The following is a 27,341-nucleotide window of genomic DNA, read 5'->3' as shown; positions in this document are numbered from 1 at the left end:
TATGCTTTAAACTTTGCTCTTACAGAAAATCCATTATACAGAATAAGAAGAAACTATAATTCTCTTATTCAAAGAAGAATCACAGCATTCTAAGATTCTGCATTAAAATAAGCAGATGCAGTTCCAGAAAGTTCTTTCCTGTTGCATGATTTTTGTCTTCCATTTTCTATTAACAGAAGTAAAATGATTAGAAGACAGATGTAAACAATGCTAAAATAGCTCAAGTTAAAATATATATGGGGGAAAAAAGAATATCTCAATTCTGATATAATTAGAAAGGGGAAAGAGCTTCAGAAAGTGATTTCGACTACCCTTTCCCCTTCTGAAATGGGATAAATTCAGAGCCTCTTTCTCTCTCTCTTACTTACTGTCCCAGAATATCGTTGAAGTGCGGATCTAGGTCTATGTGATACTTCTTCAGATACCCATACAGCTCATCTGTACCCAGAACCTTGGCAATGCGAACAAGCTGAAACACAAAACAAACTGACCAAATCACTGAGCACAGAACTCACTGCAAGCCCGCGGGGATGCTGGACCAAGGAATTAGAAGGCTTCCACATCACTACATTTCCGGGGAACAGATACAGATCTGAGCCCAGGGCAGACAGGCAGCAGACTCACGGATATGAAGTTCACATGAACGCACATTTTCAAAATGCCTTTAAAAGGATAACACAACTTATGACAATAATCTTTTAGAAGCTGATGATTATGGGGACATAAAACCTAATACCTATGGGCTCCCCTGGTGGTCCAGTGGTTGAGAATCCGCGTGCCAGTGCAAGGAACATGGGTTCGATCCCTGGTCCCTGAATATCCCACATGCCATGCAGCAACTAAGCCCATGAGCCACAACTACTGAGCCTGTGCTCTAGAGCCCGGGAACTGCAACTACGGAAGCCCACATGCCCTAGAGCTGTGCTCTGCAACAAGAGAAGCCACCACAATGAGAAGCCCGCGCACCAAAGTGACAGAGTAGCCTCCACTCTCTGCAACCAGAGAAAGGCCATGTGCAGCAATGACGACCCAGCACAGCCTAAAAACAAACAAAAAACAAAACCAAACGACTAGAATCTTGTACAAGGAGGTACTTAGCTTTTTTATAGACTCAACTTGGAAGTTGGGCATAAAACAGCACTGTCTCTATCTTTGGGACCACAGATAAGATTCTGTGAAATTCTTTGCCCTGAAGAAAAGCTTACACTGAGTGGTATTTAGGGACTCAATGACAGCATTCCTATCAAGATGCTATTTTCTTGGTATCTGCCCCCAAATGGATGGGAGTCAGATGGTATTTGCTTACCTGGTCATAGTTATCCTGTCCATGAAAGAAGGGCTCCTTTCGAAAGATCATGCTTGCTAACATACAGCCCAAACTCCACATATCCAAGCTATAATCATACATCTATGGAAATAAAGACAACCTATCAGTGAAGGGGGTTTTACAAATGTCATTTTTCTGACCTGAGTTTCTAATCTTCTATAGATATTTTAAAATTCAAAGCCAAAAAAAGGAGCTGAGACAAATCCATCATTATCATTTTATCATTTTGGGATAGAATATAGACTGGATTTGAATGTAACCAAACTGACTATAAATAAAAACCAGGAAAAAGAAAAAGCCAGGAAAAGCCCTAAGCAAATGTAAAAAGAACTCAGCGGTGCCTCATTAACAACTTTACCTGATAGTCCACAAGGAGCTCTGGTCCCTTGAAGTACCTGGAGGCCACTCGGACATTGTACTCCTGGGCGGGATGATAGAATTCTGCCAGACCCCAGTCTATCAGTCGCAGCTATAAATACGACAGAAATAAAACATGTGAAAGGAGTGTCTCCAGATGCCTCTGTCTTACAACAAGGCCACATCCCATTTGATAATCTTTGGCCACATAAAAAATGTTATCAAGTGCACTGGCTAAAGGCTCATGTACTTTCTGGGAACTGCTAAAAGGTCATTTCTAGAGCAGAGCACTTGGTTGCAATCCTAGTTGTTTTTCCTTAACATTTAAATTATCCTGGCTTATCATTTCTCTAGATCAATAAAGCTTAAGCTTGTCTTCTGCCCCCATAACCAGCTGCATGTGTTAACCTATCGCTCATTACTCACAGTTTCCATTACAAGCTCTAGTCTAACAGAAAGGGTTGGGGACATGTGCCCCACTCCAGGACTGAAGCACTGCTCTAGCTCTTCACTAATCTAACACTAGTTGATTCATCCACTCACCAGTCAGGGGCAATCAGAACTGAGTTTCAAAAACAGGAGGGACCCATGTGTACTTTTACGGCCAGGCAGATTGGTCTGAGGGTCATGAAGAAAGGAAGTAAAAATCACCAGCTGTAGTTTCTTTTTGAGGCCCTCTAGGAAAACCATGACCACAGTAAACAAGTGACTACAGTTAGGGTCAGCTGTCTACTTTCCCTGTGCGCTACGCTTATGTGAAGTAGAAACCAACACTGGAGACTGGAGAAATAACAGTATCATAAGTCTGCCAAAGGAAACAGCATGGGTCTTTAGAAACCACCTAGGTACTGGCCAGAATTCGGGTCGGCCCTGAGCCTTCCAATGAAAGGCTTGTTGCTGCCTGGCTGTAATGGTACCTTTTTCTGCTGGTGATCTATCATGACATTGTGAGGTTTCACATCCCTGTGCATGATTCCCTTGCTGTGGCAGTAATCCAGAGCCTATTAGATAAGAAAGCACAGAGAAAAGTAAGCAAACCCTCAACCACCCATGCCCCCCAGTGCAAGTATATGCTCATTGTGACAGTTTGATTTGAACACCATCTCCCAAAGGGTAGTCTTACTGCCTGTAGTAAAAGAGAAAAAACATGCTCCAGAAGGCACCCCTTGCTCTCTGGGCACACTATGCTAGCAGCTGGTAGAAAGGGGGCTGTGGAGAGGACACCAAGGGCTATTATAGAAGTTTCTTTACAAGGGGGATGACATAGTAGTACTTATTCAGGTACTCCTCTCCTACTTGGCACTGGCAGCAACAGACCAGCCACCTGGATTTAGAAATCATACGTTGGCTTAATTTGGTGTGTTTAAAACCAGATTGAGGAACCACACTGGAGTCACTTCTCATAATAGTTGGAACAACACATGAAGGATCCACATGGACATGAAAAATGACATCCCAATCTTATCTGCAACACGGCTAGTCTTTCAGGTAAGTGTCCCATATGAGTTCTCTAGATTAACATATCTTCTAATATTAGTACTGTCCTTAAAAACAATCCCTGAGCCAGTTGGGCTTTACAAACTATGATTATGACTCTAAGGGAGAAAATTGCTTCCTATAAGATCACTGATATGGAGCTAAGTTTTTTAAATGTATAAGTCAATGGTTTTTTTACTAAATTCCTCAAGTCGTGCCACCATGACCACAATCCAGTTTTAGAACTTCTTCATCATCCCGAGAACTCCGTTAAGCTTCCAATCCTGTCTGCTGCTCCTTTCCTCCCCTCTCCTCCCAACCACTGCTCTACCACCTGTGCTACAGGTTTGCCTTTTCTGGATCTTCAGAAAATGAAGTAATACAATGTAAGTACTTTATCTCCTCTTATGCAGCACAATTTTCCTAAGATTTATCCATGTTGCTTTGCTGAATCCCTGGCTTTTCCCCACAAGATGCCAGCAGCATCCCTCCAATTGTGAGAACCAAAAATGGCTCCAGACATTGCCAAATGTCCTGAGGGACAAAGTGAACCTGATTGAGGCCCGCTGGGATTAGAATACCAAGGGCACTGTACTAGGAGTATGTAAGCCAGAATACGATCCATACGACCAGCATTCCAGGAATATGCAAATTTTGCTTTTCCCAGACACAAAAGAGTATACAGTATATGATGCTTTTCACATGAAGGTCAAGAACAGGTGAAACCAAACTATGGTGGAAAAGGTGAGAATATAATCTACGCAAGGAGAGAAATCTTCTGTAACTGCACTGTCCTATATGGTATTTCAATTTAATTTTTCTCTTTGTCTTGTTTTCTATCAACAGTGGCAGCAAGACTCCACATTGGCTCTGGGGCAGTGTGTAGGGAACCAGGGCTCCCGAGGACCCACCTCCCTAAACCGGAACCAGGAGCTTGGACAGGAAGCCTGAGTGAGTCACCAAGCGATCCCTCTGCAGCCCTGGACCTCAGTTCCTTCAACATTTTCTACACTTCTTCTTCCCTATCCCTATTTTTCCCCATCTTTGAGAAAACGTAGCAAGTATTGATTCTGTCATTTTGCCCAGTCTTTGCCCAAAGGAATAAACTAATTAGGACCACAGTACCTAAGGTGTGAAAAATATCTGAAGAAAGAAACAGCTGAACAAATATAGTAAGGGGATGAATTCTTTCACCAAGTTCACTATTTGGCTTCCCTGTGGAGGTACTGACTGCTCTTAAATTCCTTGGGGGACTTACTTCAATTTAAAAACCTGATAGTTTCTGACCATTAGGCATGAAAGACATTTTTCAAGTTTCATCTGGGATTCTCTGCCTCATTAGCAGAAAGTATGACCCCCACCGTGTAGCTGCTGCCTCCAGAAGGCAGAGAGGGCATCTGGCACTGGGGGGCCACTGAAATGACCAGCCTGCAAAGACGTGTATTATTACTGTTATTGGGATGCTGTGACCTAATCCAAGGACACCTCTACATTCTTCCAGAGGTTCTTAAATTGAGATCCATGCATTCCATCCTAAAACTTTATGTAATGTTATATGTATATTTTTATATGCATGGGGGTGGCTCAGCTTTCATTAGATTCTTAGTGACCCCTGACCCTAAAAAACCATTAGTCTACTCCATTGTACAAACCTTTTTAGAATTCTTAAGTTTTTTTCCTAGACAAACTAAAAAGATAATTCCTTAGTCAATCAATAACACCTGAAAATTTCAGTCCTGGGATTAGTAAGTCTCCTAGAAAATCCACTCATCGCCTCTCCTTGCATGTCACAGTTAATTAGCTAGGGCTAAACACGGAGGTTACAGGGCAGGTTGTCTCATATAAGAAAGGGACTATAAGAAACAGCAAGAATAGGATGGCTGTAGAATGTCCACGATCCTTGGATGCATGTCCTTCCATGATGTAACTTAACGCCCTGCCCATGAAAAAGTGGCATCTACTACTTCACCCTTTGAATCCAGGTCTGGCCACGTGCCTTGCTTTGGCCAATAGGGCATTAGCAAACGTAACAAAAGCAGAGGCTTGTAAAGGGCTTACATATATCAAGGTTTGCCCTCTCTTGTTGTTGGGACTTGAGACCACCACAGGAATTAGCCCAGACCAACTTTCTGAAGGATGAGACCTCAAGCTACACCGGCTGCCATCCCAGCCTAGACCTTCTTGCCCTAGTCAAGCTGACCCAGATCAAAAGACCCACCCATCCAATCCAGTGAATTATGGCAAATAATAAAACTGTTTTCCAAAAGTCACTAAGTTTAGGGTGATTTGATTGTAATGAAAACTAATAAGCATTAAACAGCAAAAAACAAAACAATTAAAAACCAAGAACCAACAAGAGTTATGAGGACAGAGATTCTAACCTGTGTATAATGTTCCCAGTACCCCTAATCTGGCCATTTTTCTCAGGTCCACTGGAAAGTTTCTACGTAAAGATCCCACAATGAAGGCCTCAATAAGTTACCCACCCACCCCCATCTCAAACCCATTAAATTCTCTGGGTGTCAAGATATATTCTTCTTGAGTTCTATTATGTTCTCTCAAAGAACTCCTTTAATGAATAATCCTGAAAAAAATTCACTGTTTATGACTGTTACTTACTTTAAGTAGTTCATACATATAAAACCGGATATCAAAGTCTGTCAGGATCTGGTACAGTTGCTGGAATGGATTTCAGAAAACAGAAAGTTAATTTAGTCTTACTGCCTGTTGCTATCCTGAAGTTTGTCATTATTCTCTGTAAACTTAGTGCTTACGCCACTCAAGAACCCCAGAACCTCTTGCTACCTGATTTGGAACAAATGAAGGCAAAGACTAAAGACAAAGGTCTAATATTTCAGTCTTCAGAAGAAAAAATGAAAGAAATTCCAAAAGCATTAAAAAAAAAAAAAAAAACCCATTTGCACCAACTTGGATCTTTTAAAAACTTGTGTAAGTGCTCCATGATTTCAACAGTCACAATTACATTATTATAGAAGTGAAGTCCAAGCTGTCCAACTGTCCTCATATTCTTAATGAACTTCAAACAAATGACCCCCACTGCAGCACCACAGTTTACTTTAGAGAACCGAGTTCCCAGGGGACAGTAGAATCTGAAAACCTCATCAGCCCACATGGTAAAATGGTGACAAGACAGACAGTCTGCTCATGAAACACGAGCAAAATGAACTGCTATAGCATTTGGAGATGGCAAGAGACTTAATGAAATAAAAAAACCCCAAAAACCCTCCAATCCTCCAAAAATCAGTTTCAGGCTGGAAAAAAGAACACTTTATAGGCAAAAACTGATGGTAACTAAAGACACAGAATGTTTGGGGCGTGGGGGAGGAGTGGTAGGGTGAGATGTTTTAAAAAAAAAAAAGGAGGAGGAGGAAAGGAGGGAGGTCTGGATGGATATGGGTTCTGAAAATGATTTCAGGCCTAACTGACACAAATTACAGTTTTCATAACTGGTAATCAAAGTTTGTTTTGGATTGAGAATTTTGTTTGTTTTTTTAAATGTCAATTTCTAAGAGACAGAATAGAATCTAGCATATCCAGGTTCATTTAAATCATCACAAACCCCTGTCGGAAACTGTATTATTATTTAGACAATAAATAATAACTCTTTTCCCATCAGTTCAAGCCACATCTTCTATAAAATGACTCAGTACACCTTTATCGAACCTACTTTGTTTCTCTACTGGAAGACTCAAGCCACGTAGGGACTCTCTTCAAGGGGAACAGAACAGTGTATACACAGTGCGTCTATGTAAAAGGGGGGGAAACCACAACATACGAGTATTTGTATCTGCAAGAATGTCTCTTCACTGTGTACCGCTTTATATTAATATTTTGCTAAGTGGCTTTAGTTGTGTCCGACTCTTTGTGACCCATAGACTATAGCCCACCAGGCTCCTCTGTCCATGGAATTCTCCAAGCAAGAATACTGGAGTGGGCTGCCATTTCCTCCTCCAGGGGATCTTACCAACCCAGGGATCAAACCCATGACTCATGTCTCTTGCATTGGCAGGTGGGTTCTTTACCACTAGCGCCACCTGGGAAGCCCATATATTAATATTTTAGATCCATGTAAACATACTACCTGTTCGAAAAAATTTTTTAGGAAAAACAAATTTTCCAAGAATCAAACCTAACTCTAATACCAGGACTTAGTCTCTTTCTCAAATTTCCCCTTATAAGTAACTCTCCCTCCAGTTTAGTAAGAGTTATCTGATTCACTCAGAGCACTACAGAGAATGAAAACATCCTTCCCAGTACACTGGTGGTGCCTTGGAGCTGCTCCACTACTGGAGGTTGACCCTGCTTGGACTGAACCATTTTCAGGCCCAATGGCAACAACATGCCACTACTTCTGCTCAGGAGAGACTCACTCATAACAAAACACCCAGGCATTTTGTTCTCCCCCAGGTCTGCATAGCAAGAAAGGCTTCTTCAGCAGCACACCAACCGACAGCCTATATGTAGAGACATAGGCCGGGGATACGATCTCCTTGAGTGCCAAATCAGCTCTTTCTCTGCGAGTTAAGGAGATCACACCTAGCGATGGTGCCAAGTTGAACCTCAAGTCAATAAACAGACCATGAAAGTGGAAAGAGCATTTTCTAATAATCCTCAGAGGGCTAGAATATTCTATTTCCAGAAAACAAATGTGGGATATTAATTGGATCTTTATCATGCATGGAAGGCTTTCCTTTTGTACCATGCGCTATCCATACCAAGCAATGGCGTAAGGCATAAAAAAAATGTCCTTGGACTGCCAACACAGTACTTCCAGCTACTCCAACCAATATCACTTTTAATGCAATCAGATCAGATCAGATCAGTTGCTCAGTCATGTCCGACTCTTTGCGACCCCATGAATCGCAGCACGCCAGGCCTCCTGATACAAAAACCACCTGCTGAATATAGTGTTTAGGTCTAACACATCATGAAGTCCTGAGTGACAGACTGACATTCCCTCTCATTTTTCAGCTCTGGGAAGGAGGAGACCAAACTACACCTGTAACAGGACCCAAGAGTCTACGTTGGGCTTCCTCCAGCTTTTGTAGCTCCTTCTTCACTGAAGTCCTGAGGAGTTCCCCACTCTGATCAAACAAATCTGTGTTTTTCACCTCTGTCCTTCCCTCTGGCAAATCTAGAACACCTGCCCTGCTACCTGAGCCGGTAACCCAGGCTCCTGCCCACAGCGGTCTCCTCCTCTTCTGAATCCCAGGCAGGCCACTGTTCTCTCGGGCACTCACAGGACACTGACAGCAGCAGTGTCCCAAGTGAACATTCCGCACATGGGCACTGGCAGTGACCTGGAATTCTCAAGATACCTTCTCACTCTGCTGTGAACAATGAGAGGCTTCTCCACTTTGCCCACACGCCGAGTCCTATGCTGCCACCCCTGCATATCACACAGCATATGCATGACAGGGTCGAATGGGTGCTGTGGCTGCTGGCAGTCACTGATCTGGCGACTCAAGACCTCTGAACTTTCCTTCCCCCAACCAAGCATGTCCAGGTACAATCCTGATAACCAGGTACAACTCTGTCTATATTCTAAATCCCTGCATGGCAGAATGACATGTTTTATATACCTCACACCACATGTGGCATTTCTGTGCTTGCACATAGAAAGCGGTCAATAAACATGTCTTTGATGATGCTCACTAGTGAATAGAACAGAATTAAAACTGTCTTCAAGAAACACAAGTACTAAGGCTTCATGACAAATTAGGAAGAGAAATTTCACAAGAACCACACTTCTCCTCTATTCTTCTTAGCTAAGTGGAGAACATTAACTAACCAACTGCCAAATACTGACAGGAAGTTAGTTTTACTCACATTTTCATAAAGTTTAAGTGACCTTGAAAAACAAAACAACCCTACGCTTCCTGGAAGTCTACGAAGGTGCTAAGGAAGAAACTATTCACCAATCCTAGTTTGGTTCCAAAGCCTCAAACACACTGGCATTGACCTCCAAGTCAGTTACACACCAGGACTATTCAAAGGGCCCAAGGCAGACATTTCCTGGACCTTTTAATTAACCTCAGAAAGTCCGAGAAGAATGGGAAAAATGAAATCTGCTTAAGAGAATCACAGTGCCCTCTTGATGTAAAACCAACACCCAGAAAGGAATGGCCACAAGGGGGCCTCACTCGTGCCGTCTACACACAGACAGTTTTAGAGGTCCGGTCACAGTGCAGCTTCAGATTCCAAGCCTCCATTCCCGACAACCGTCATTCAAGAGGAATTCTCACTTCAAGCAGGTTCGCAACCAGACACGGGAATCACCAACACAGCAAACTCTCACCGTACACACACAGTCTGCACATTCCCTGCCATACACAGCTTGGCTACACCCAGAAACCAGTGGTCCCCACGAAGGGAGAAGAAAAAGTGAGGGGAGTGTGCAAGTGAAAGGTGTCGAATGCAGCAGGCACTGTTTACACACAATCCCAAAATCCAGAATGAAACCAAGGGCAACATTTTTAGAAATTTAAGGAAGCAGAACAAATCATTAATCAAGCACATCAAAGTTATCACAAATTACCTGAAACATGCCTTACAGAGAAATAACAAAATGTCAATCATCTATAATAAAAGTAAATTTTGTTGCCCCAATTAAGGAAACTTTTAGTCTGTGAATGCACCATCTCCACATCAAACCTTAACAGCATTAACAAGGCCTCAAGATAATCAGGTAGTCAAGGCCTAATTTTATGTGAGTGATAGGACATTTTCCATGGATTAATATCGGTCTACCATCTTCTCAAGATGGAATCCATTTGGGATGTCTTATAAATTTTTTAAATGCCCAAATGATATATAATTTTACTTAAAATGCATATTCACTTTTATTTACATTTTCCCCAAGGCATGGAAAACTGAGACCCATGTCTCAACAAAAACTCTTTCTACCTTAAAACAGTACCTTAGCTTCCTTGAAACAATTTTGAGTTTGGGAGTTTTCTATAACTACTCATTCCAATTTCAAGAAACTGGCTTTTTCTATTCATTTGTTTTCAAGTTTTGTCTTTTATTCTAAATATCACCATGTATCTTTTATCATCATTTTGACATATATGAATCAAAACTGATGATTTTAAGGAGAAACTGACCAAAGCATTACCACTACCACAAAATAAAATCAAGGGAAAAAAAATCAGCAAGGCCATAGAAAATCTGAATAAGATCTAAATTAACAAGCTTGATATAAAAAATGACCATGTACCAAAGCCACAAAGTAACCATATACAAATCCCAAATATCAAAATTATACAGATCATGTTTTCTGGACACAATGTATTCAATAAGGAAACAATTAAAAGAATCTTTTGGGAGGGTTGGGGGAGGGGGGTCATGCCATGCAGGCATGTGGGATCTTAGTTCCCCAACCAGGGATCCAACCTGTGCCCCCCTGCAGTGGAAGCTCGAAGTCTTAACCACTGAACCACCAGGGAAGTCCCAAGAATCATTTAAAAAACAAAACAAAAACACCAAGTGGATCCTGAATGGACATTTCCAGGACAATAATTACTGGGAAACTTTTGAATATAAACTCTATACAGTATATTAGATGGCATTATTATATAAAATTCTTAAGAGTACTAACAGTATTGTGGTTATGTAGGAAAATGGCCTACCTAGTTCCAGGGCTGGCATATCTGAGAGTGAAGTATCATGATGTCTACAACTGTCCTCTAAGATAATTTCAACAAAAAGATAGAGGGTAGGGTGGAGGAGAGGGAGAAATAACTACAAATGTGGCAAAACAGTAACAACTGGTAATCTAGGTAATGTAAGGGCTTAACTGTACTACTGTTCTCAATTTTCAGTAGATTTTTAAATTTTCAAAGTGAAAAAGGTTTGAGGGAAAAATTCCAAATCCACAAGTTTGGAATTTGTACTTGTAGTCTGAAAACTATATAGGCATGAGTTACATAACCATTGAATGTGGCTAAAATGGTGCTCAGGGTTGTACAGACTTAAAGCACACTTACTACCAATCAAGAAAGACAGCTGACTTCAACTCAAGAAGTTAACAGGAAAAATAGTGAAAACCCAAAAAAGAAAATAAGAAAGATAAGAAGGAAGAAAATAATTAATACAGGAGTAGAAACAGAATGAAATAAACAATTTAACAAAAACTATCTGAACAAACCAAAAGCTGATTTTTTTGAAAGCATTAATAAGAGATCTCTAACAACCTGAAGTTTTTTAAAAAAGACAAAAAAGAAAGTGAAGGTGCAAATAATATTACAAATGTAAAGGAAGGTGTAATTACAGGCCCATTAAAATTTTAAATTCTAAGAGAATGCTGTCAGTAACTTTATGTGAATATAATTTAGACAGCTTTAGAAATAATTACCTAAATAGACCTAGGAAGATATATAAAACTGGAATAAAACTTTAACCAAGAGTATATTTTAAAAAGGAAAGTGTAGTCCGAAGTCTCTTCTCCCCACCTCAGAAGACACCTAGATCATTCCCATTTTATGTAATTTTTCAGAGAACAGAAAGGAAAAGTTATCTAACTTACGAATTTGGTATAACCTTGATAACAAAATCAGAAAGACTCTAAAATAAATAAAAACAACCTTTCCTAATAAGATGGACACAAAAAGCCTGAAGAACACAGACATTAAATCAACCAATTTCCCCACTTACGGCCAGTTATACTATCCAGAAAAGAAAGTGATTTTCCTGTTACAGTCTGCTCTTCCAAAACACACACAGGCTACCTGATATTTAAGATCTTTTAAGTTGACTACGATGGCATGGCTTGAACATTCAAAAAGGACCTCCAGTTTAATAACATGGCAGAACCAACCAATCCCTACCTCTGCTTCTTCCCAAAGTTCCTCAAAAATATCTGTAAAAGAAGCAGGGGGGGAGGGGATTCACCCACAAAACTAACAGAATGGGAAGAGACAACCAATTTTGATTGTCCAGTTGACTGAGCAGACCAAAAAAACTGAGAATTCTGCCAACATTCTGCCAGCAGACGGGGCCCAGTAAGTAGCAAACACTTCACACTGAAAAACTATAGAAAGGCTCAGGAATTGATGACTCCAGGTATCACTGAAAAAGGGCAAAGAGACTGAACTGCAAGTAGGAAAACATTTTCAATACCACACTGGAAAGGGAAAATTAAGTCTTAAGTCCACAAGGTACTTCCTATAGCTCTCTCCTCAACTAAGATTCTGGCAGGCAGGCTTGCATCCTTGAGACAAGAGCTGACAATCAGTAGTCAGTTCATTAACACTACAGTAGGCACAGGCGTTCAAAACCTGTGACATTTCAGACAACTGTAACAGAGATAAAAACCAAAAACACCCCCAAAAAGGGAATCTGGAAGAAAAACAGAAAAAGACACGAAGAAGAAAACATAATGGGGGGGGGGGGAAACATATTCTCAGTGAGAAAATAGAAGATATGACATAAAACATAAAGAACAGAATACTATTTTTAAAAATTCAGAGAAGAAAACAGAGTTCCAAGATAAGAAGTCTTAACATTTGAATGAGTTCTAGAAAGTGAGAACAAAGAAGAAAGGGAAGAAAAGAACATTAAAAATATTTTTTCAAAACGGACGGACATGAGTTTCTAGACTAAAAAGTCCTCAGAACAAAGGATGAAAGCAACCCATATGAAAGCACATCACTGTGAAATTTCAGAGACTGAGAATAAAGAGAAAATACTAAAAGCTTTCATAAGAAAAAAAAGGCAGATCACACATAAGATGAAACCAGTGGCTTCAGTGGTTAATAGTGGAACAATGCCTTCAAAATTCTGAGGCAATTCTTCACTACAACATAGAATTCTCTATCATGGCAAATATATTAATTGGGAGGACAAAATAAAGATGGTTTCAGATATGCAAGCCTCAAAAAAAAACACCAATTTCCCATGATCCTTTTAAAGGAAGCTCCTAGAGGATATATGCCATCAAAACATCTCCTTTGTACAAAGTCAGATTTCTCTAGGAATTCAAAACTGATTATCTGTGTGTCATTAAATCAACAAAGCAGCTGTCAACTTGAGAAACACAAAAATGGTAAAGTAAAATTTTTACATGTGTGGCTGTATGACTGGTAAACATTCATTAAGGAAGCAGAGGCACTGAAACCTAAGGGGTTTCACTATGAAGTTCCATTAAGACAATCTTTTAAACTTGCATTACAAAAATGTTTGGTTTCATTAAAGCCTGTTTGTTAAGAAACACACACACAATCCCAATGACAGACATTCTTAATAAACCTCAGTTGTTCATAGCAAAACTGTGATCAGTTACATATATCACCACAGTACTCTACCAGCTAAGCACTGCTCTGCTCGTTAATGAATATACATCCCACTGTTCAGAGTTCACCTTTAAGGAGTTACATCACAAGGAAACTTGTTAATTGGGAAAAGCTATACAACTGTCCCACTGTTGATTGAGGATTCAATCAACCATGGACTGAAAAAACAAAAATTCCACAAAGTTGAATTTGCTGTGCTCCACCAACTACCTACACAGCATTTACTCAGTATTAGGTATAACAAGTAATGTAGAGATGATTTAAAGTACCATCTTTTATGATGTGCATATGTTGTAACATAACATATGCAAATACTGTGCCATTTTAATATAAATGCCATTTTTATATAAGCCTTGGGTTTTGGTATTCTGGGGAGGGGGTCTAGAACCAATCACCAATCTCCCATGGATACCAAGGGATGACTGTACTGAATATAAAACCTGCTTACTGTTTTATAAGGCATAATACCCATTTGTGCATATTTTCACTAATTGACTTTAGAGTGATTACTTAAGAAAAAGTAAATGTGAGGATAAAATTCTTTTATTTTCACCCAGAAGGATCACTCCCCATTAGCACAGCATCTTTCAATTGCTGACTGGGTTTTTTCCTAACTTCCACCACAACAAAATCACAAGCCTTTTCTACACTGATAAAGAATTATAATCACCTAAAAAGCCCCTAAAAATCAACACTATTATTTGTTTTTATATTGGTTTTCATATTATGCTCTACCATGCTCAGTATGTCTGATCTCTTATCAGAAGGTTGCAGTGTTTGAACAATAAAAAACACAACTTCATGAAAAATCAGCTTAAAACCATGCTTTTAGAACACTTTAAAGTCTAAACTAACATGCACTATAAACAGATGAAAACCCCCAAAACAGGGCTTTTCTAAAAGCACAGTGATTCTGTCATTTGCTTTATATACAGCGTGCATGAACACACACACCATTTGATAGCTTGAATCCAAGGTACAATACCGACTCTTTTCACACAAGTTCTGTATCCATTTATCACTTCCTATTAGGAATGTAAGATTCCTATCAAAATTAACATCCACCCATCATGTCTACAACATGAGCATTACAGATGAGGGATTAACTTAGACCCAGCCTAGTAGTAATTCCCAGAGTAAGCAAGGCAAAGAGTAATGCTTAATTTCACCAACTGCAAGAATCTAACTCCTTTCTGGATCCTGTACTAATGCTATAAGAAATTCATCCAATGTTATCTCCTGCTCTCAGCAATGACCTTTCCTGGTTCCCTTGTGCTCCACAGTATCAGCAGTAATTATCACCACCTCCCCACTCCCCATTAACCCCATGCCAGAAAGAAAGAGCATATACGCACCTTAAAATCTGTATTATTGATATATTCAAATACCAAAGCTGGTGTCTTTGACTGCAAGAGAGAATATTAATGCTTCGTTAAGTATTCAAACAATATATTTAATTTGCTTCTGTCATACTGGCCCATCCCCAAATCCCACTTGGATGAAAGAGAGATTCACTCATTAGGGAGAGCTTATTAAGAAAGTATCCCCTTGAAATGTTATGTCTGAAATTTGCTTGGAAACAATTGGGGATGGTGGGTGGTGGGGAAGTAGGTGAGGTCCAGATGAAACAAAGTGCCTCAAGCTGATTAACGAGCTAAAGTGGGTGATGTGTGCAAATAGGTTCATTATACTATTCATTTTACTTTTGTAAATGGTTGCAGTTTTCATTATAAAGGTTTTGTTTTTGTTTTTTAGGAGTCTATTCTCTGACCAACCTGTCAGTGGGCCTGGCACATTATGTGAAGATGTATATGCTCTGCAGTGTTCCAGCCTGTCAACTACAAAGAGAGTAATAAGTTTTCACCCTGGTTTAATGAACCAAATGCATTTTACAAAACTATCATAGGTCTTGGGAATTTACCATTGGTCTTTCCACAATCAAAAAAAACTCCCAAGTCTATGATCGTCACTAAGGTATAATGTGAAATTATGCCATGGCTAGGGATAATTAGAGAATGTCTCTTTTCAAAGATGTGCTCCCCTCCAAAACCATATAAAATCAAATACTTTTAAAGCACTATAAATTTTAATGTAATGAATACAAAATGGTCAACATTTGATGTTCAAAAGTCAGGTTTACTTAAGGTAAAATAATGCTAATTGGCAATAATAAGCTTTTAAAATTGAGAGAAAAGCAGGGGCTTAAAGGGCTATAGGAAGAAATAAAATCATGAAAATCTTTATGACTGTGCAGTTCTGCTCAAGGAAGTAGGTAAAAGTTACCTAGCAAACAGGCCACAGTGCACGCATGCATGTCTTTACCAGAACAAGGAGCAGTCCAAGGATTCCTCGCTAGCCCAGTGTTGAAAGGTTTCAACAAGACCACCAGATTTCTCTATAGGCTAGGAGCAAGCCTGTCCCCTGACAAGTTAGGGGACGACGGTTCCCTGTTGGTTTTCATTCACTTTGATTTACTTGTATTACGTATCATGTAAAACACGCATGCTTTAAGTAACATTACAAAAATAATGACAGGAACCGCTAAGTTCTGTTAGCGCACACACACATGTATAAGACAAGAGAGAGATGCACTGGGTGTGAAACTGCATACTGGCTCACAGTGCAGGCCCTTTCCAAGGACCATGCAGTCCAGAGTTACTGTAAAATCAATCTGAACTGATTAGGCTGGGACACATTTTTTTTTTTTTAAACATAGTAAACCTTTAATGTTCATCCACTTAACAGTCATTTTCCTACTTTTGGAACTTGTGTGTGTGTGTGTGTGTGCTCAGCAGTGTCTGACTCTTTTGCGATGCCATGGACTGTAGCCCATGGAATTTTTCAGGCAAGAATACAATACTGGAGCAGGTTGCCATTTCCTTCTACAGGGCATCTTTCCGACCCAAGGATTAAACCCGCATTTCTTGAGTCTCCTGCATTGGCAGGAGGATTCTTTACCACTGAGCCACCTGAGAAGTCCAGGCTGGGATATATTTTTAATGCCAGTTAGATATAATCTAGCATGTAACCATTCTTCTCAATCTTTTTAGGATCCAAAGGAAAAACTGTAATCTTGGGAAACTTACTTAACCTCTGCAGGCTTCAGTTTTCTTACCTGTGCACTGTGACAACATGGACAACAATGGTACCCACCCAACTGGACTGTTGTAGAGATTAAATGATATAATTCCATTAAACACTCAGAATAATGCCTGGCACATAGTAAGTGTTCAATGCATGCTAGCTACATTATGAGAATGTCTTTAGCAGACAAAAGCAAAGATGTTCTTAAAAAACTATCATGGGAGAACAGAGAAATATTTGAGGTAGAAGAGGTAAAAGAACAGAAATTGGATGGGAAGCTTGCCTAATCATAAATACTTAAGGTTAGGTTAATTCCAAGGAGACGAGAAAACAAAATTAAACAGCATATTTTAAATGGATAAAAATTAAGCATTTTAACAAAAATATTTAAACTGCATCTGCATATACCATGTGAGCCCTAATGGTGGATGCCGAATTAAAGACCAGTATGAGAAACAGCAAGATCGTGACCTCAAGGGGTCTGTGATCTGTTCAGCTCTCCACGGGAAGTGTCCACATGGACACACTTCGTATCTCCTTCTGTAAACCCAGATTTTCAAATGTCAGGCTTACTTAAGTGAGGTAAAATAATGTTAATTGGCAGTAATAAACTTTCAAAGTTGGGAGAAAAGCAGGAGCATAAGGGAGCTTTGAAGCAAACGTTCGTGGACTGAATCAAAATAATAAGGTATAAAACTGGGAAAGGGATTTTTTTTTCCTACAAATACTTTTCAGTTCAGTTCAGTCGCTCAGTCGTGTCCGACTCTTTGCGACCCCATGAATCGCAGCATGCCAGGCATCCCTGTCCATCACCAACTCCCGGAGTTCACTCAGACTCACGTCCATCAAGTCGGTGATGCCATCCAGCCATCTCATCCTCTGTCGTCCCCTTCTCCTCCTGCCCCCAATCCCTCCCAGCATCAGAGTCTTTTCCAATGAGTCAACTCTTCGCGTGAGGTGGCCAAAGTACTGGCCGCCATGATTTTTTCTGGTTTTCAAAATCGTTTAGTAGTAAAGACAAACACAATCATTCCCAGCATATTATAACAATGTTTCCCATTATTTTCAGGTTCTCTCTCTCTCTCTCATACACACACACTCTCTCTCTCTCCCCTTCAACAGCTAGGCACCTACCACAGGGTCCTTCACAGTGTCAATCAGCTTAATGATATTTGTTCCACCACGAAGGTTCTCCAGAATCTTAACCTCTCGTTTTATCTTCTTTTTCTTCACTGGCTTAAATACACAAGAGTAATCAGAAGTAAGACTCCTTTTGAAGTTAATAAATAAAACTTTAAAACAATATTTCTATCAAATGGCTATTGCACTATCTTGCACAAGGGCATGTCTAAATTAGAAGAGATTGGGGAAGAAAATGAGGTTTAAGAGGAGCCTGTCCATAAGAATTTTTAAGATTATGTGAAATAATTCACAGACTCATACAGCTTACATGTCAAATCTTTTAAGTAGTTACATTTAGGACACATGAAATTTTGAATGCCTATGTCATACTTTAAAAATAAAATGTTTACTAGTTAACTGCCCAATGGCAAACATTATAGCTCTCAACAGCTGTCTATCATGCACTCATAAATGGAAAAACTGAAACGAACTGGTAAGACACCTGCTCTTCCAACGGGTCGCATGTAATTTTGTCTTCTAGGAGTGAAGACCAGTTCACTGACATCAAGTTACAAACTTGTTTCCCAGCTGCTGGCTCCCGTTTCCTGTCACCACTCCCATTTCCTTAATATCTAGACTCTGAAATCAGCTCAGAGCTGTAAAGCTTCGCAACAGACCCCATTCCTAAAGGAAGAGATGATGGATCACGAAAGGAAAAGACCAACCTCTGACACAGCAGTGACTGCAAACCCCTGCTACCCACTAACCTTTCAATCTGCTGGATAGGCAAACCGGAAACCTTAATCAAAAATGTCAGCATTATGCATGTTATTTCTTGTCATAAATGGGCTAAAGAGTCTGAAGAATAATTAAAGCAGCTCTAGAAAAATAAGCATTATCACAATCAATTATGCTTCATAAGTACTTAAACAGCAACTAGTATATAGGAAGAAGTCGATAGATGTTAGGTCCATTATTTTCATGTTTCATTCTCACAAAATTCCTATGTAGTAGACTCAGCCAAGTTGAGCTATTTGCAGAAGATCACACAGAAGCTAGTAGTAAAGAGCAGGGGCAGGATTCAAATCTAGCCGGCTTGACTCTGCAGGCCTCGCCCTTAGCCACTGTGCTTTCATTTCCCAAGTGTGGCCATGGGAGCATCGTAACTTACGAAGAGGAGTACTGCCTCACCGAGACACTGTTACAACAGCACAGGCATAGACAAAAGACAACCCAGTGGATTAGCCATGATGGAAAAGACTGTGTCTATGTGGTGGCGGCGGCAGTGGGATGGGTGGAAACGCAAGATACACACAAGCCAGAGAAACTACCATCTCTTGCTGGTCACCAAGCTACAGCTTTGAACACCAAACAGAGGAAGACTATAAAGCACAGAACACCTGCGTCACCTGTAAGAGGGCGCTGCACTGAGGGACTGGAGCCTGGCTGCACTCTTCCAAGCCAGCTGCCACAATCGTGCCCACTCCATTTTGTCAGGATTCTCAGCAGAACAGATCTGGCTACTGTGCTTCTTTCTCCATGTCCACTTAGGAATTTTACTATTTCCCCTTTTCATAATTACAGAACTCAATACTTTGGAAAAGTGAAGCACTCAAACATCAAACACAAACTTGGTCAGAAAACAGCCAGAGAAGGATATACTACAAAATAAGTAGTCTACAAGCTTTAAAAATGTTTATGTCACGAAACACACAGACTAAACAAGTACTCCAGATTAAAAAAATATGACAACTGAATGTAACGCGTGATCTTAGATTTTCCTTTGCTCTACAGAACATTATAAGGACAACTGGCAAATGAGAACAGAGGCTGTAGATGCATCAATATTAATTTTTGATTTTTGATCATGGCATTGAGTTATTTAAGAAATTGCTTTTGTTTTTAGGAAATATAGGAAATTAGGGATAAATAACATACTTTCAAGCACTTAAGACAAGTAAAAGAAATATAGTTATATATCAGCACATACATACGTATCTGTATGTGTGACACGTGGGTGTATATATATAAAGAGAGAAAAAGATATTTAAGAAATCTGCATGAAAGATACATGGGAATTTTTGCAATTTTTCAGTAGTCTGAAATTTTGTCAAAAAGTTAAAAGAAAAACCAAATGTAACCAGTATATTCAACGTAAGAAAATTCTGGGGTTTTTTTTTGGCCACACTGTGACGCATGTGAGATCTTAGTTCCCTGACCAGGGATCAACCCTGGGCCTTGCCACAATGGAAGCTCAGCATCCTAACCACTGAATTACCAGGGAAGCCCCAACAAATTCTAGAGTTGTCATCCACTCCTGGAAAGTAGTTACAAATCTGTGGGAGTGGCAACAGAGGGAAAAAAAAAAAACAATGGCCAGAAGCCTGTGTTCACCAAAACCCTCCTCTCCCTCTAAAAGTGAACAAGTACAAGGTAACCACTAAATAAGCTGCTTCTAGGACAATGTCCCATATAGAGCCTTGCCTTGTTCCGTTATTCAGCAACGTATCAGGCAGGCACCCAGTTCCTGGATAATCCAGTTCAGATGAACATTATCTTTCACTGTGTGTAAAGGTAACTCATAGAACAAGTGAAGCACATTTGACTGCCCAATTGTCACCTGTCAGACTGGGGACAGCAGAACAAATCTGAAGTGGCAAAATGGAGCCACAGTGCAGCTGGAGTCCTCACATACTAAGAAAAGACCAAAAGACTGTAAGGAAAGTGATGAACAGTGCAGGATACTACCCTCCAAAGCAGGGGCACCAAGTCTCTACAGGAATCAGGCTTCAGATAACTCTCCCTAGCCTCAAGCTTACTCCTCTGAACCTGAGACCTCCAGAAGCCGAAAAACCAATGAATGCCCAGATACTTATGACTGTGATGATTTACATTCTATAAATAGAATTCAAGAGAAAAAGTTAGGATTTATAAGGGAGGATCCTTGGCATCTGAAGGAAGACAGACCATGAATTTGTACAAAAATGAGGCTGCTCTGACCCTCCAGCCCACTGTCCACACTCACTCGCCACCACTGAAGTGGAAAATACATTTCCACCATTTCACATTTCATCTCCATGTTGAACTAAAAGCCCTTCTCTCGCCTAAGGTTCATTTATCCCAATTCAGAGAATATCTGGCTCTAACTGAATCAGTTTAGCTATTAACAAAACAACTTATACTCAAAGTCTAGTAAATAAAAAAGCTAAACAAAAGAAATTAAAGTATTAATTCAAGTTTTAATAATAAATGAATTTTGGCATACACCTAAAGACAATATTTAAAGGGGAAAAACGCCTTTAAATTTTTCTGTTCAAGAGCTCTGAAAAGAAAGAAAAAAAAGATTTTTTTCAGGTTTCTGCCCTCAGGTGAAGAGTCCTAGGTAGTCAGCAATCTTGGTTCAATGGGATCCAAATCTTGTTCAATGCGGTCCTGGTTCTCTTTCCCTATTCAGCAACATTAAACATTTTAAAACAAAGACCAATTTAGTGATGGCTGCTCAGAAAGACGAAAGTTGATAAAGTCAGTTATCTGTCCTATTTACTTACTCAGAGCTGATCTTTAAAAAGCCGGATCTGAGAATGATTTCAACTGCTAGCATTTAATTGTGACTGAATTTGCAAGCTAATGTCTACTAAAAGGCATTAAGAATTATGACCTCAATAAATCCCAGCAAATATTAACAGGCAAAGTCCTATTTTAATTTCTTTCCAAGTACAACTGAACTGATACATTCAAGGAAGGCAGGAACACAGCTCAGAACCTTCAAACCTGGGATTATTTTTGTTCCACTACCAAATCAACAACTGCCCCACTAAGATTTTAATTTCATCACCTGCAATAAACAATTACAATGAACAATGGTTGTCAGGACTGCAGGATAGAACAGAAAGAATGCTCAGTCTGGATGATGGCTTTTATTTTATTACCCTGGCAGAATCCACTGCAACTGACCTAAATATCAACATTATTTGTGCAGTGTTTATTCTTCACAACAAATTTCCCCCCGATTTTTCAACTCTCATCTTCCCCAATATACGATCAATTTCTTGAGGGCAACTGTTATCCTCAGGATTTAAAAAATTTTTAATTTAAAAGTGAGGCACATAGTAGGCCTTTTGCATCTCACAGAGAGCATGATACAGTCCTTTCTCCTATTGGCTCTGCCCTCTTAGCAAGTCATTAGGATGAGATCTGGAGGTACTGTATGTGTTAAAAACAAAAGTATAAGAACACTGGTCCTTATGATGTCAAACAAGGAAAATAACATTTCACTTATACGTTAAATATGCTGCTGTGGACACAAACCAGAGAAGCCAAGTCCGAGTCCCTATAATAGCTCTCCAGGCTTTCATCTACCCCACATGTCAAGCAGCAACCCACTGACGTCAGGTATTTCCTTCACCTGACGGAACACCTCCAAAAATCATTAGAAACAAACAAATTCCATTTGACTTATAGTGCATGCTCATCCATCTTTCCAGTTCAGTTCAGAACATCCAGCTGATGTCCCATTCGTGCCCCTCACATCTACCAAGATTCTGCAGCAGGGATGGAAGGTCATGAACCCAATGCTTCTATCTCACAGGCCACGGGACCCCGAGCAAGTTGCAGGTTCTCCTGGGTCTTGCTTTATCTATAAAAACAGGTTTGGGTTCTAATAATGTCTATGCTTCCCTAATGTGATTCTGTTTCACAGGTTGACCACACTCTGAATCTCCGACCCCACACTCACAGCACTGGATACAGCACTGACTCGTTCACAATTTTTAAAATTTGTATTATTTTTAATACTTTAACAATCCTCTTTTTATATCAAGAGACGTATTAGCATTAATGTCTTGTTTCACGTAGTGGATGTCTTGGTACACTTGCCTAATAAAGCAAACAGAGGGCAAAAAACCTACCAGCTGAGAAAGTAGAAATAGAAAAAAACATCACTTTCATAAAACCTCCATAGCCACCAGCTCAACTGTGAAGTAACTAAAAAGGATCTGGGATCAATCATCTTTAACACTACCTCCTAACAGTACAAAGTTAAACTTGTATTACTACCACTCTTTGTTTGAAGCTTGATAATTAATTTGGGGGGGGGTGGGGACAGGGAACGGACAAATTCTATATGAAGTAATACCAACAGGAAGCCTAAGATGAGGATTTCCAGTACTTGTAGCATGGGTCCAAAAACCTGCACTTTTGTTTTTTAAAATGTGGTATTGCTTTTAACTTCTATTTAGAAAATAGTTGAATTTGCAGCCTCCCAAGGACTTCAAGAAGAGATGAAATCCACACACAGAGGTGATACTCACAAAGTGCTAAAAGTTGTCCAAAGTGGCCAGATGCTTTTATTTCTGTGTACGCTCTCCTAAAAGGTACTACAAAAGAACTGAAAAAATGATTTTTCAAAATCAAAAGATGAAACTTTAGGCATGAAAGCGGCTTTCTGCCCTGCTATATTATTAACCCTTACCATCCCCGCCCCACTTCTCAAAACAACTTCTGTCAAAAAAAGACACAACCTCCCTATTGATTGGGAAGTGTTCTCTGAAGATTTTGGTTTCAGAATCTCAATTCAGGCCAAAAACATTCTGCTCACCAATTTCTAAATTCCTAAAACCTCTTATTAATATTTAGACATCTACTGATGTAAATGAAGAGATAAGAAATTCCTCTGTCATTCATCATCCAACCATTCTCATATGTTGGAAAGCACTGGATGGAAACATTCACCAAAGCAGCAGGCCGTTCCTGTCCTCAAGGAACGTACTCTGTCTCGGTCACCGTGTGCACATCAACACAGAAGTTCCTTCCTGCGGCTGAAATCCAGTAGGCCAAGATGAAGAGCAAGCTCTCTCTGGAGTCCTTCAAATTATGAGCAACTGGCATTCTGTTAAGGAACTAATTTCCCGTGGCCAAACATGACAATAGTAGTATTAGTCATAACTCTGACTTATCTGAATAGGGGCACATAACTTTGGATAAAGGCCCTATTCTTTAAAAAAAAAAAAAAAAAAAACAATATTTTTAATCTACTTTAATTCAGCCTGTCGGAAAGAGAAAAGCCAACAATACCATCAGTAGTTTCTTAGCCCATCCTTCAGACAGAAGAAAATCTGGATAGAAATGTCACAGTGCTTTGAAAAACAAAAGTGAGTGTGCTTTTCATCAGCAGAAACAAGGTGGTGTGGGCTGCACCCCGAGAAGGACTTGTGTGGAAAAGATACAAGAAACACTGAGCCAGCTGGAACATCAGGGGGGCCTCCCAAGTCTTATTTCAGAACAATGGAACTTTCTCTGTGCTCAACGTTAAGATCTTACAACCCAATGCCAAAATGAGCAGTAAGAGACAGGGAGAAATAGGAAACGGGAGCCCTGGCTGAGGGTTACTTCAACACAGTGATGTCAGATATGTTTCTCTGTGTCTACATTTCTTGTGGGTTAAATATAAACTTCAGCTTCCATACAGGGTTCCCTAAACATATCCTGTGCATCTTCAGAGCAGGGAGAAAACCATCTAGTAACTGAGGCTACGAAGTTCTCTACAAAGATGACCAAAGAGCAATGTGACGCTTCTCTAACTGAACATACTGTTACTTCCATGTACACCTGAATGTTGTTCCTTTTCAAAAAAGACACCACAGGAAGCTGAACGCTTACTCTAAAGATGCTTACTCTAAAATCACATGAGAGTTTAGACATTTTTCTGAAATTGCTTTAGCGTCAGCAGTTCATTCTTCCAAATGCACAGCAATGGAATGTGGATATTCCTAACTTCAATTTATGCCTTGCTTGCTTCCTAGAGAGATTTTAAGCAGCTTATAGTAAAAACATTTATGCTAATATACTAAGAAAAAAGCTGTATGGCTTTCCCAGGTGACTTCTCTGAAGAAAGCATCTTTTTAAATATTTATGCCTGTGAAGAAAAACAATAACAAAAAAGATGACATGATTCTGTGGGTGCAATTCATATTTAGGGAAGAGGAGAGTCAAAAACTCCACATTTTCAATATCAGTTCCTCACTTCTTACCCCCAGCATTTCTGACAGCACAAATAAGTAACTTGCCTATTTCTCTCAACCGTAATCCTGTCTCTTCATCACTAGGCTAGGCTGGTACTGAGTATCAGTAGAGTCGCTCATTCTTCTGAAAAGCGATTTTCAGACAGTTCAAGCCTGACCCCTCTTTTTAAATAGGGACACAGCTGCCCTAACTCTACTTAAGATGACAAAAAAAGCTTTTCAATCCTACATTCTTATCCACAGAGCCTCTCCAAAATGGCCATACTGGAACTCCTGTTTGTGTAAAAGTTGCTTATATTAATTAGCTCTTTGGTCACCTCAAGATTCCACTAAATGACATGCACACAAGTGAAATAATCTGGCAATAATGAATACCCTTCACAGATTCTAAGAACTATTTTTTTAGTCCATCCTGTAAAACATTATCAAAGCTACACAACCAGTTACCTGGAAGAGAATTTAGCCAACTCTTCATACTTCCTAAGATCATATCTCCATCCAAGAGATGACAAAGTGTGTATCTGTTAGAAACTTAGGCTGCTAAACCAGATTCAGGCTGGTTTGTTCCAATCATTATTTTAGCGATTCTAAGTGTACTCTCTACTGCTCCCAACTTCACTTTTACTGGCTGATAAGCAACTATGAACCTCCCTGGTCCTGCTGGCTCACTGTATGTACCCCATCTGAAACGTTTATCACCGAAAGAGAAAAAACAAGCAATTATTCACTGGGGTGTCTCCTTGCACTCAGGCTTCAAACTCCTCTTTGAAGCTACTCTGTTTCCATCTTTCTTTCTGGAATAACAAATTCAGTGCTTAAGGAGCCTTTGTATCAACTGGGCTCTTCATGAAGAGGCTCTACTTGCATGTGAATACCTATTTAGTTTGTAACAAATGGAGGCTCTTTGGAATATTCACTTTGGGAGCCCATAATTACATTTTAGAACAAGGATGTTCCTGAACTACAATGTTTAGATTTGAAAAAGGTCTGTGTGTAAAAAAGTTCAAACAAAAACAGTGTGGGAGGAGTAGCAGAGGGACATGGGGCAGAAGGTTTGTAAAATGAGTTTGTCCTGCTCATTCTAGAATGTGGTTGGGGTAGTTTGTATCCTTCTAACCTGTGAAAAAGAAATTTTAATGCCACTCATAAAACACTCACCTTGAGAATTTTTACCACCACTCTCTCGTTGTTGGTGATGTTAATAGCCTCAAATACTTCACTATACTTTCCTCGACCAAGTTTCCGAACCAGCTGGTAATCATCTTGATTACTGGGAAAGACAAGAAGGACACATAAATGCCAGGACTTGGGGTTAACCAACCCTATGCCCACTACACATCCTCATCCAGGCGCTTCCATTGATCAAGCACTTGGAAGTGTCTATATACCTCATGCCGTAACTTAGTCCCTAAATGAAAGCCACAACATAAACCTGGCTCTTTTCACTGGACGTAGTTCCTAACTGGTCCCTCATAACTAGGGGGAGACAAGGTGGGAAGGCAGGGGTCTAAGCCAATCTAGAGAGGTGAGCACAGCATCCATCCTGGAGGCTCACAGGTGGCCCTCTGCCCACAACACCTGCCTTATTACTTCACTCCCGCAAAGTAGACAGCGCCCGCTTTGAGAATCTGGACGTCTTTAAAAAATTTCCTCCCACCCAGCCTCATTTCAAAAACCTCAAAAAGGCAGAGAATTTTAATAGCTCAAGAGGACAGCTGCTGACTTCCCACCCCAACAGAAACCCCAACGCGTGAGAAGGAAGGGCTGCTCCTTCACTTCCACCAGGCTCTGGTCCCTGGATCCCTACACTTGTCAGTAAGAGAGCACTCCCCGGGGTGAGAGGGGTGCGCACGGCTGAGAGGAAGGGACGAGAAGCGGGGAGAGAATATGGTGGGGAGGGTCTGCTTCCCACTCCAGAGCCGGAGGCGCGGGCCCAGCAGGGAGACAGATCGCAGGGGGCGAGTGCGGTTTGCGGCGGGGGGCGGCCGGGGGGGGGTGGGGGTGCGAGGGCCCGGAGGGGGGCTGCGGCGGCTTTACCCCCAGCTCGGGACGTGAGCTTCATAGTCCCAGTACTCGCGGCTCCTCAGGCTGTTCACCTCCGCGTAGACCCGGGCCCTGCTGCCCGCGGCCGGGCCGGGCATGGCGGGCGGGACCGGGGGGCGCCGCGGGGCGCCGAGGGTGGCGGCGCGGCGAGGGGCGCGGGGCGACGGGCAGAGGAGGCGGCGGGCAGCGGGCCGCCGGAGGAGGAGGAGGAGGAGCGCGGCCGCGGGCGGCCGCGCCAGGCCGGGCCCGCGGGGGCGGGCGGGTTGGGGGGCGCAGGGGGCGCCGGCCGAGCCGGCCCGGCCCTGGAGCGGCCGGCGGGGCGGCGGGGCGGGCAGCGCTCGCGCTCCGCGGCGGCCTCCGCTCGGCTCGCGGCTCCGAGGCGGCGGCGCTGTCGGCGGCACCAGCAGCGGCAGCCGCCGGCCGGGAAAGGGGCAGCGACGGCGGCGGCGGCGAAGAAGGAGGAGGAGGAGGAGGAAACCCGGAAAAGGGGCCGCGCTCACCAGGAGCGGCCGCCGCCCGGCCCGGGTCCGCCCAGGCTCACAGCGCCCCCTGCAGCGCGGGGGGACCCGCCCGGCGGCCCGGCCCCGCCCCGGCCCCGCC

At 41.2% G+C, this 27,341-nt stretch overlaps 1 protein-coding gene across 3 annotated transcripts in view; it reads right to left on the bottom strand.

The window, feature by feature from the left end:
* The window catches only part of CSNK2A2 (casein kinase 2 alpha 2), a 34,956-nt gene extending 8,078 nt beyond the window's left edge, over window positions 1-26,878 (bottom strand). Inside the window, exons 1-9 of one of the 3 annotated variants that reach the window (XM_027516423.1) lie at window positions 26,736-26,878; window positions 25,857-25,968; window positions 17,692-17,793; window positions 14,829-14,879; window positions 5,780-5,839; window positions 2,602-2,685; window positions 1,686-1,796; window positions 1,307-1,408; window positions 369-469 (exon numbers count right to left, since the gene is read on the bottom strand). In XM_027516423.1, coding sequence (XP_027372224.1) covers window positions 369-469; window positions 1,307-1,408; window positions 1,686-1,796; window positions 2,602-2,685; window positions 5,780-5,839; window positions 14,829-14,879; window positions 17,692-17,793; window positions 25,857-25,968; window positions 26,736-26,839 — 827 coding nt within the window. In that variant the 5' untranslated portion in view covers window positions 26,840-26,878. The remainder of the gene's footprint in view (window positions 1-368; window positions 470-1,306; window positions 1,409-1,685; window positions 1,797-2,601; window positions 2,686-5,779; window positions 5,840-14,828; window positions 14,880-17,691; window positions 17,794-25,856; window positions 25,969-26,735) is intronic. The other 2 variants (XM_027516424.1, XM_027516425.1) reach the window with 2 other exon arrangements.
* Between the last annotated feature and the right edge of the window lie 463 nt (window positions 26,879-27,341).

This window comes from Bos indicus x Bos taurus, chromosome 18 (assembly GCF_003369695.1).
Source record: "Bos indicus x Bos taurus breed Angus x Brahman F1 hybrid chromosome 18, Bos_hybrid_MaternalHap_v2.0, whole genome shotgun sequence".
In the NCBI taxonomy this organism is placed as follows: Eukaryota; Metazoa; Chordata; class Mammalia; order Artiodactyla; family Bovidae; genus Bos; species Bos indicus x Bos taurus.
This window is presented reverse-complemented; position numbering and strand designations above follow the sequence as displayed.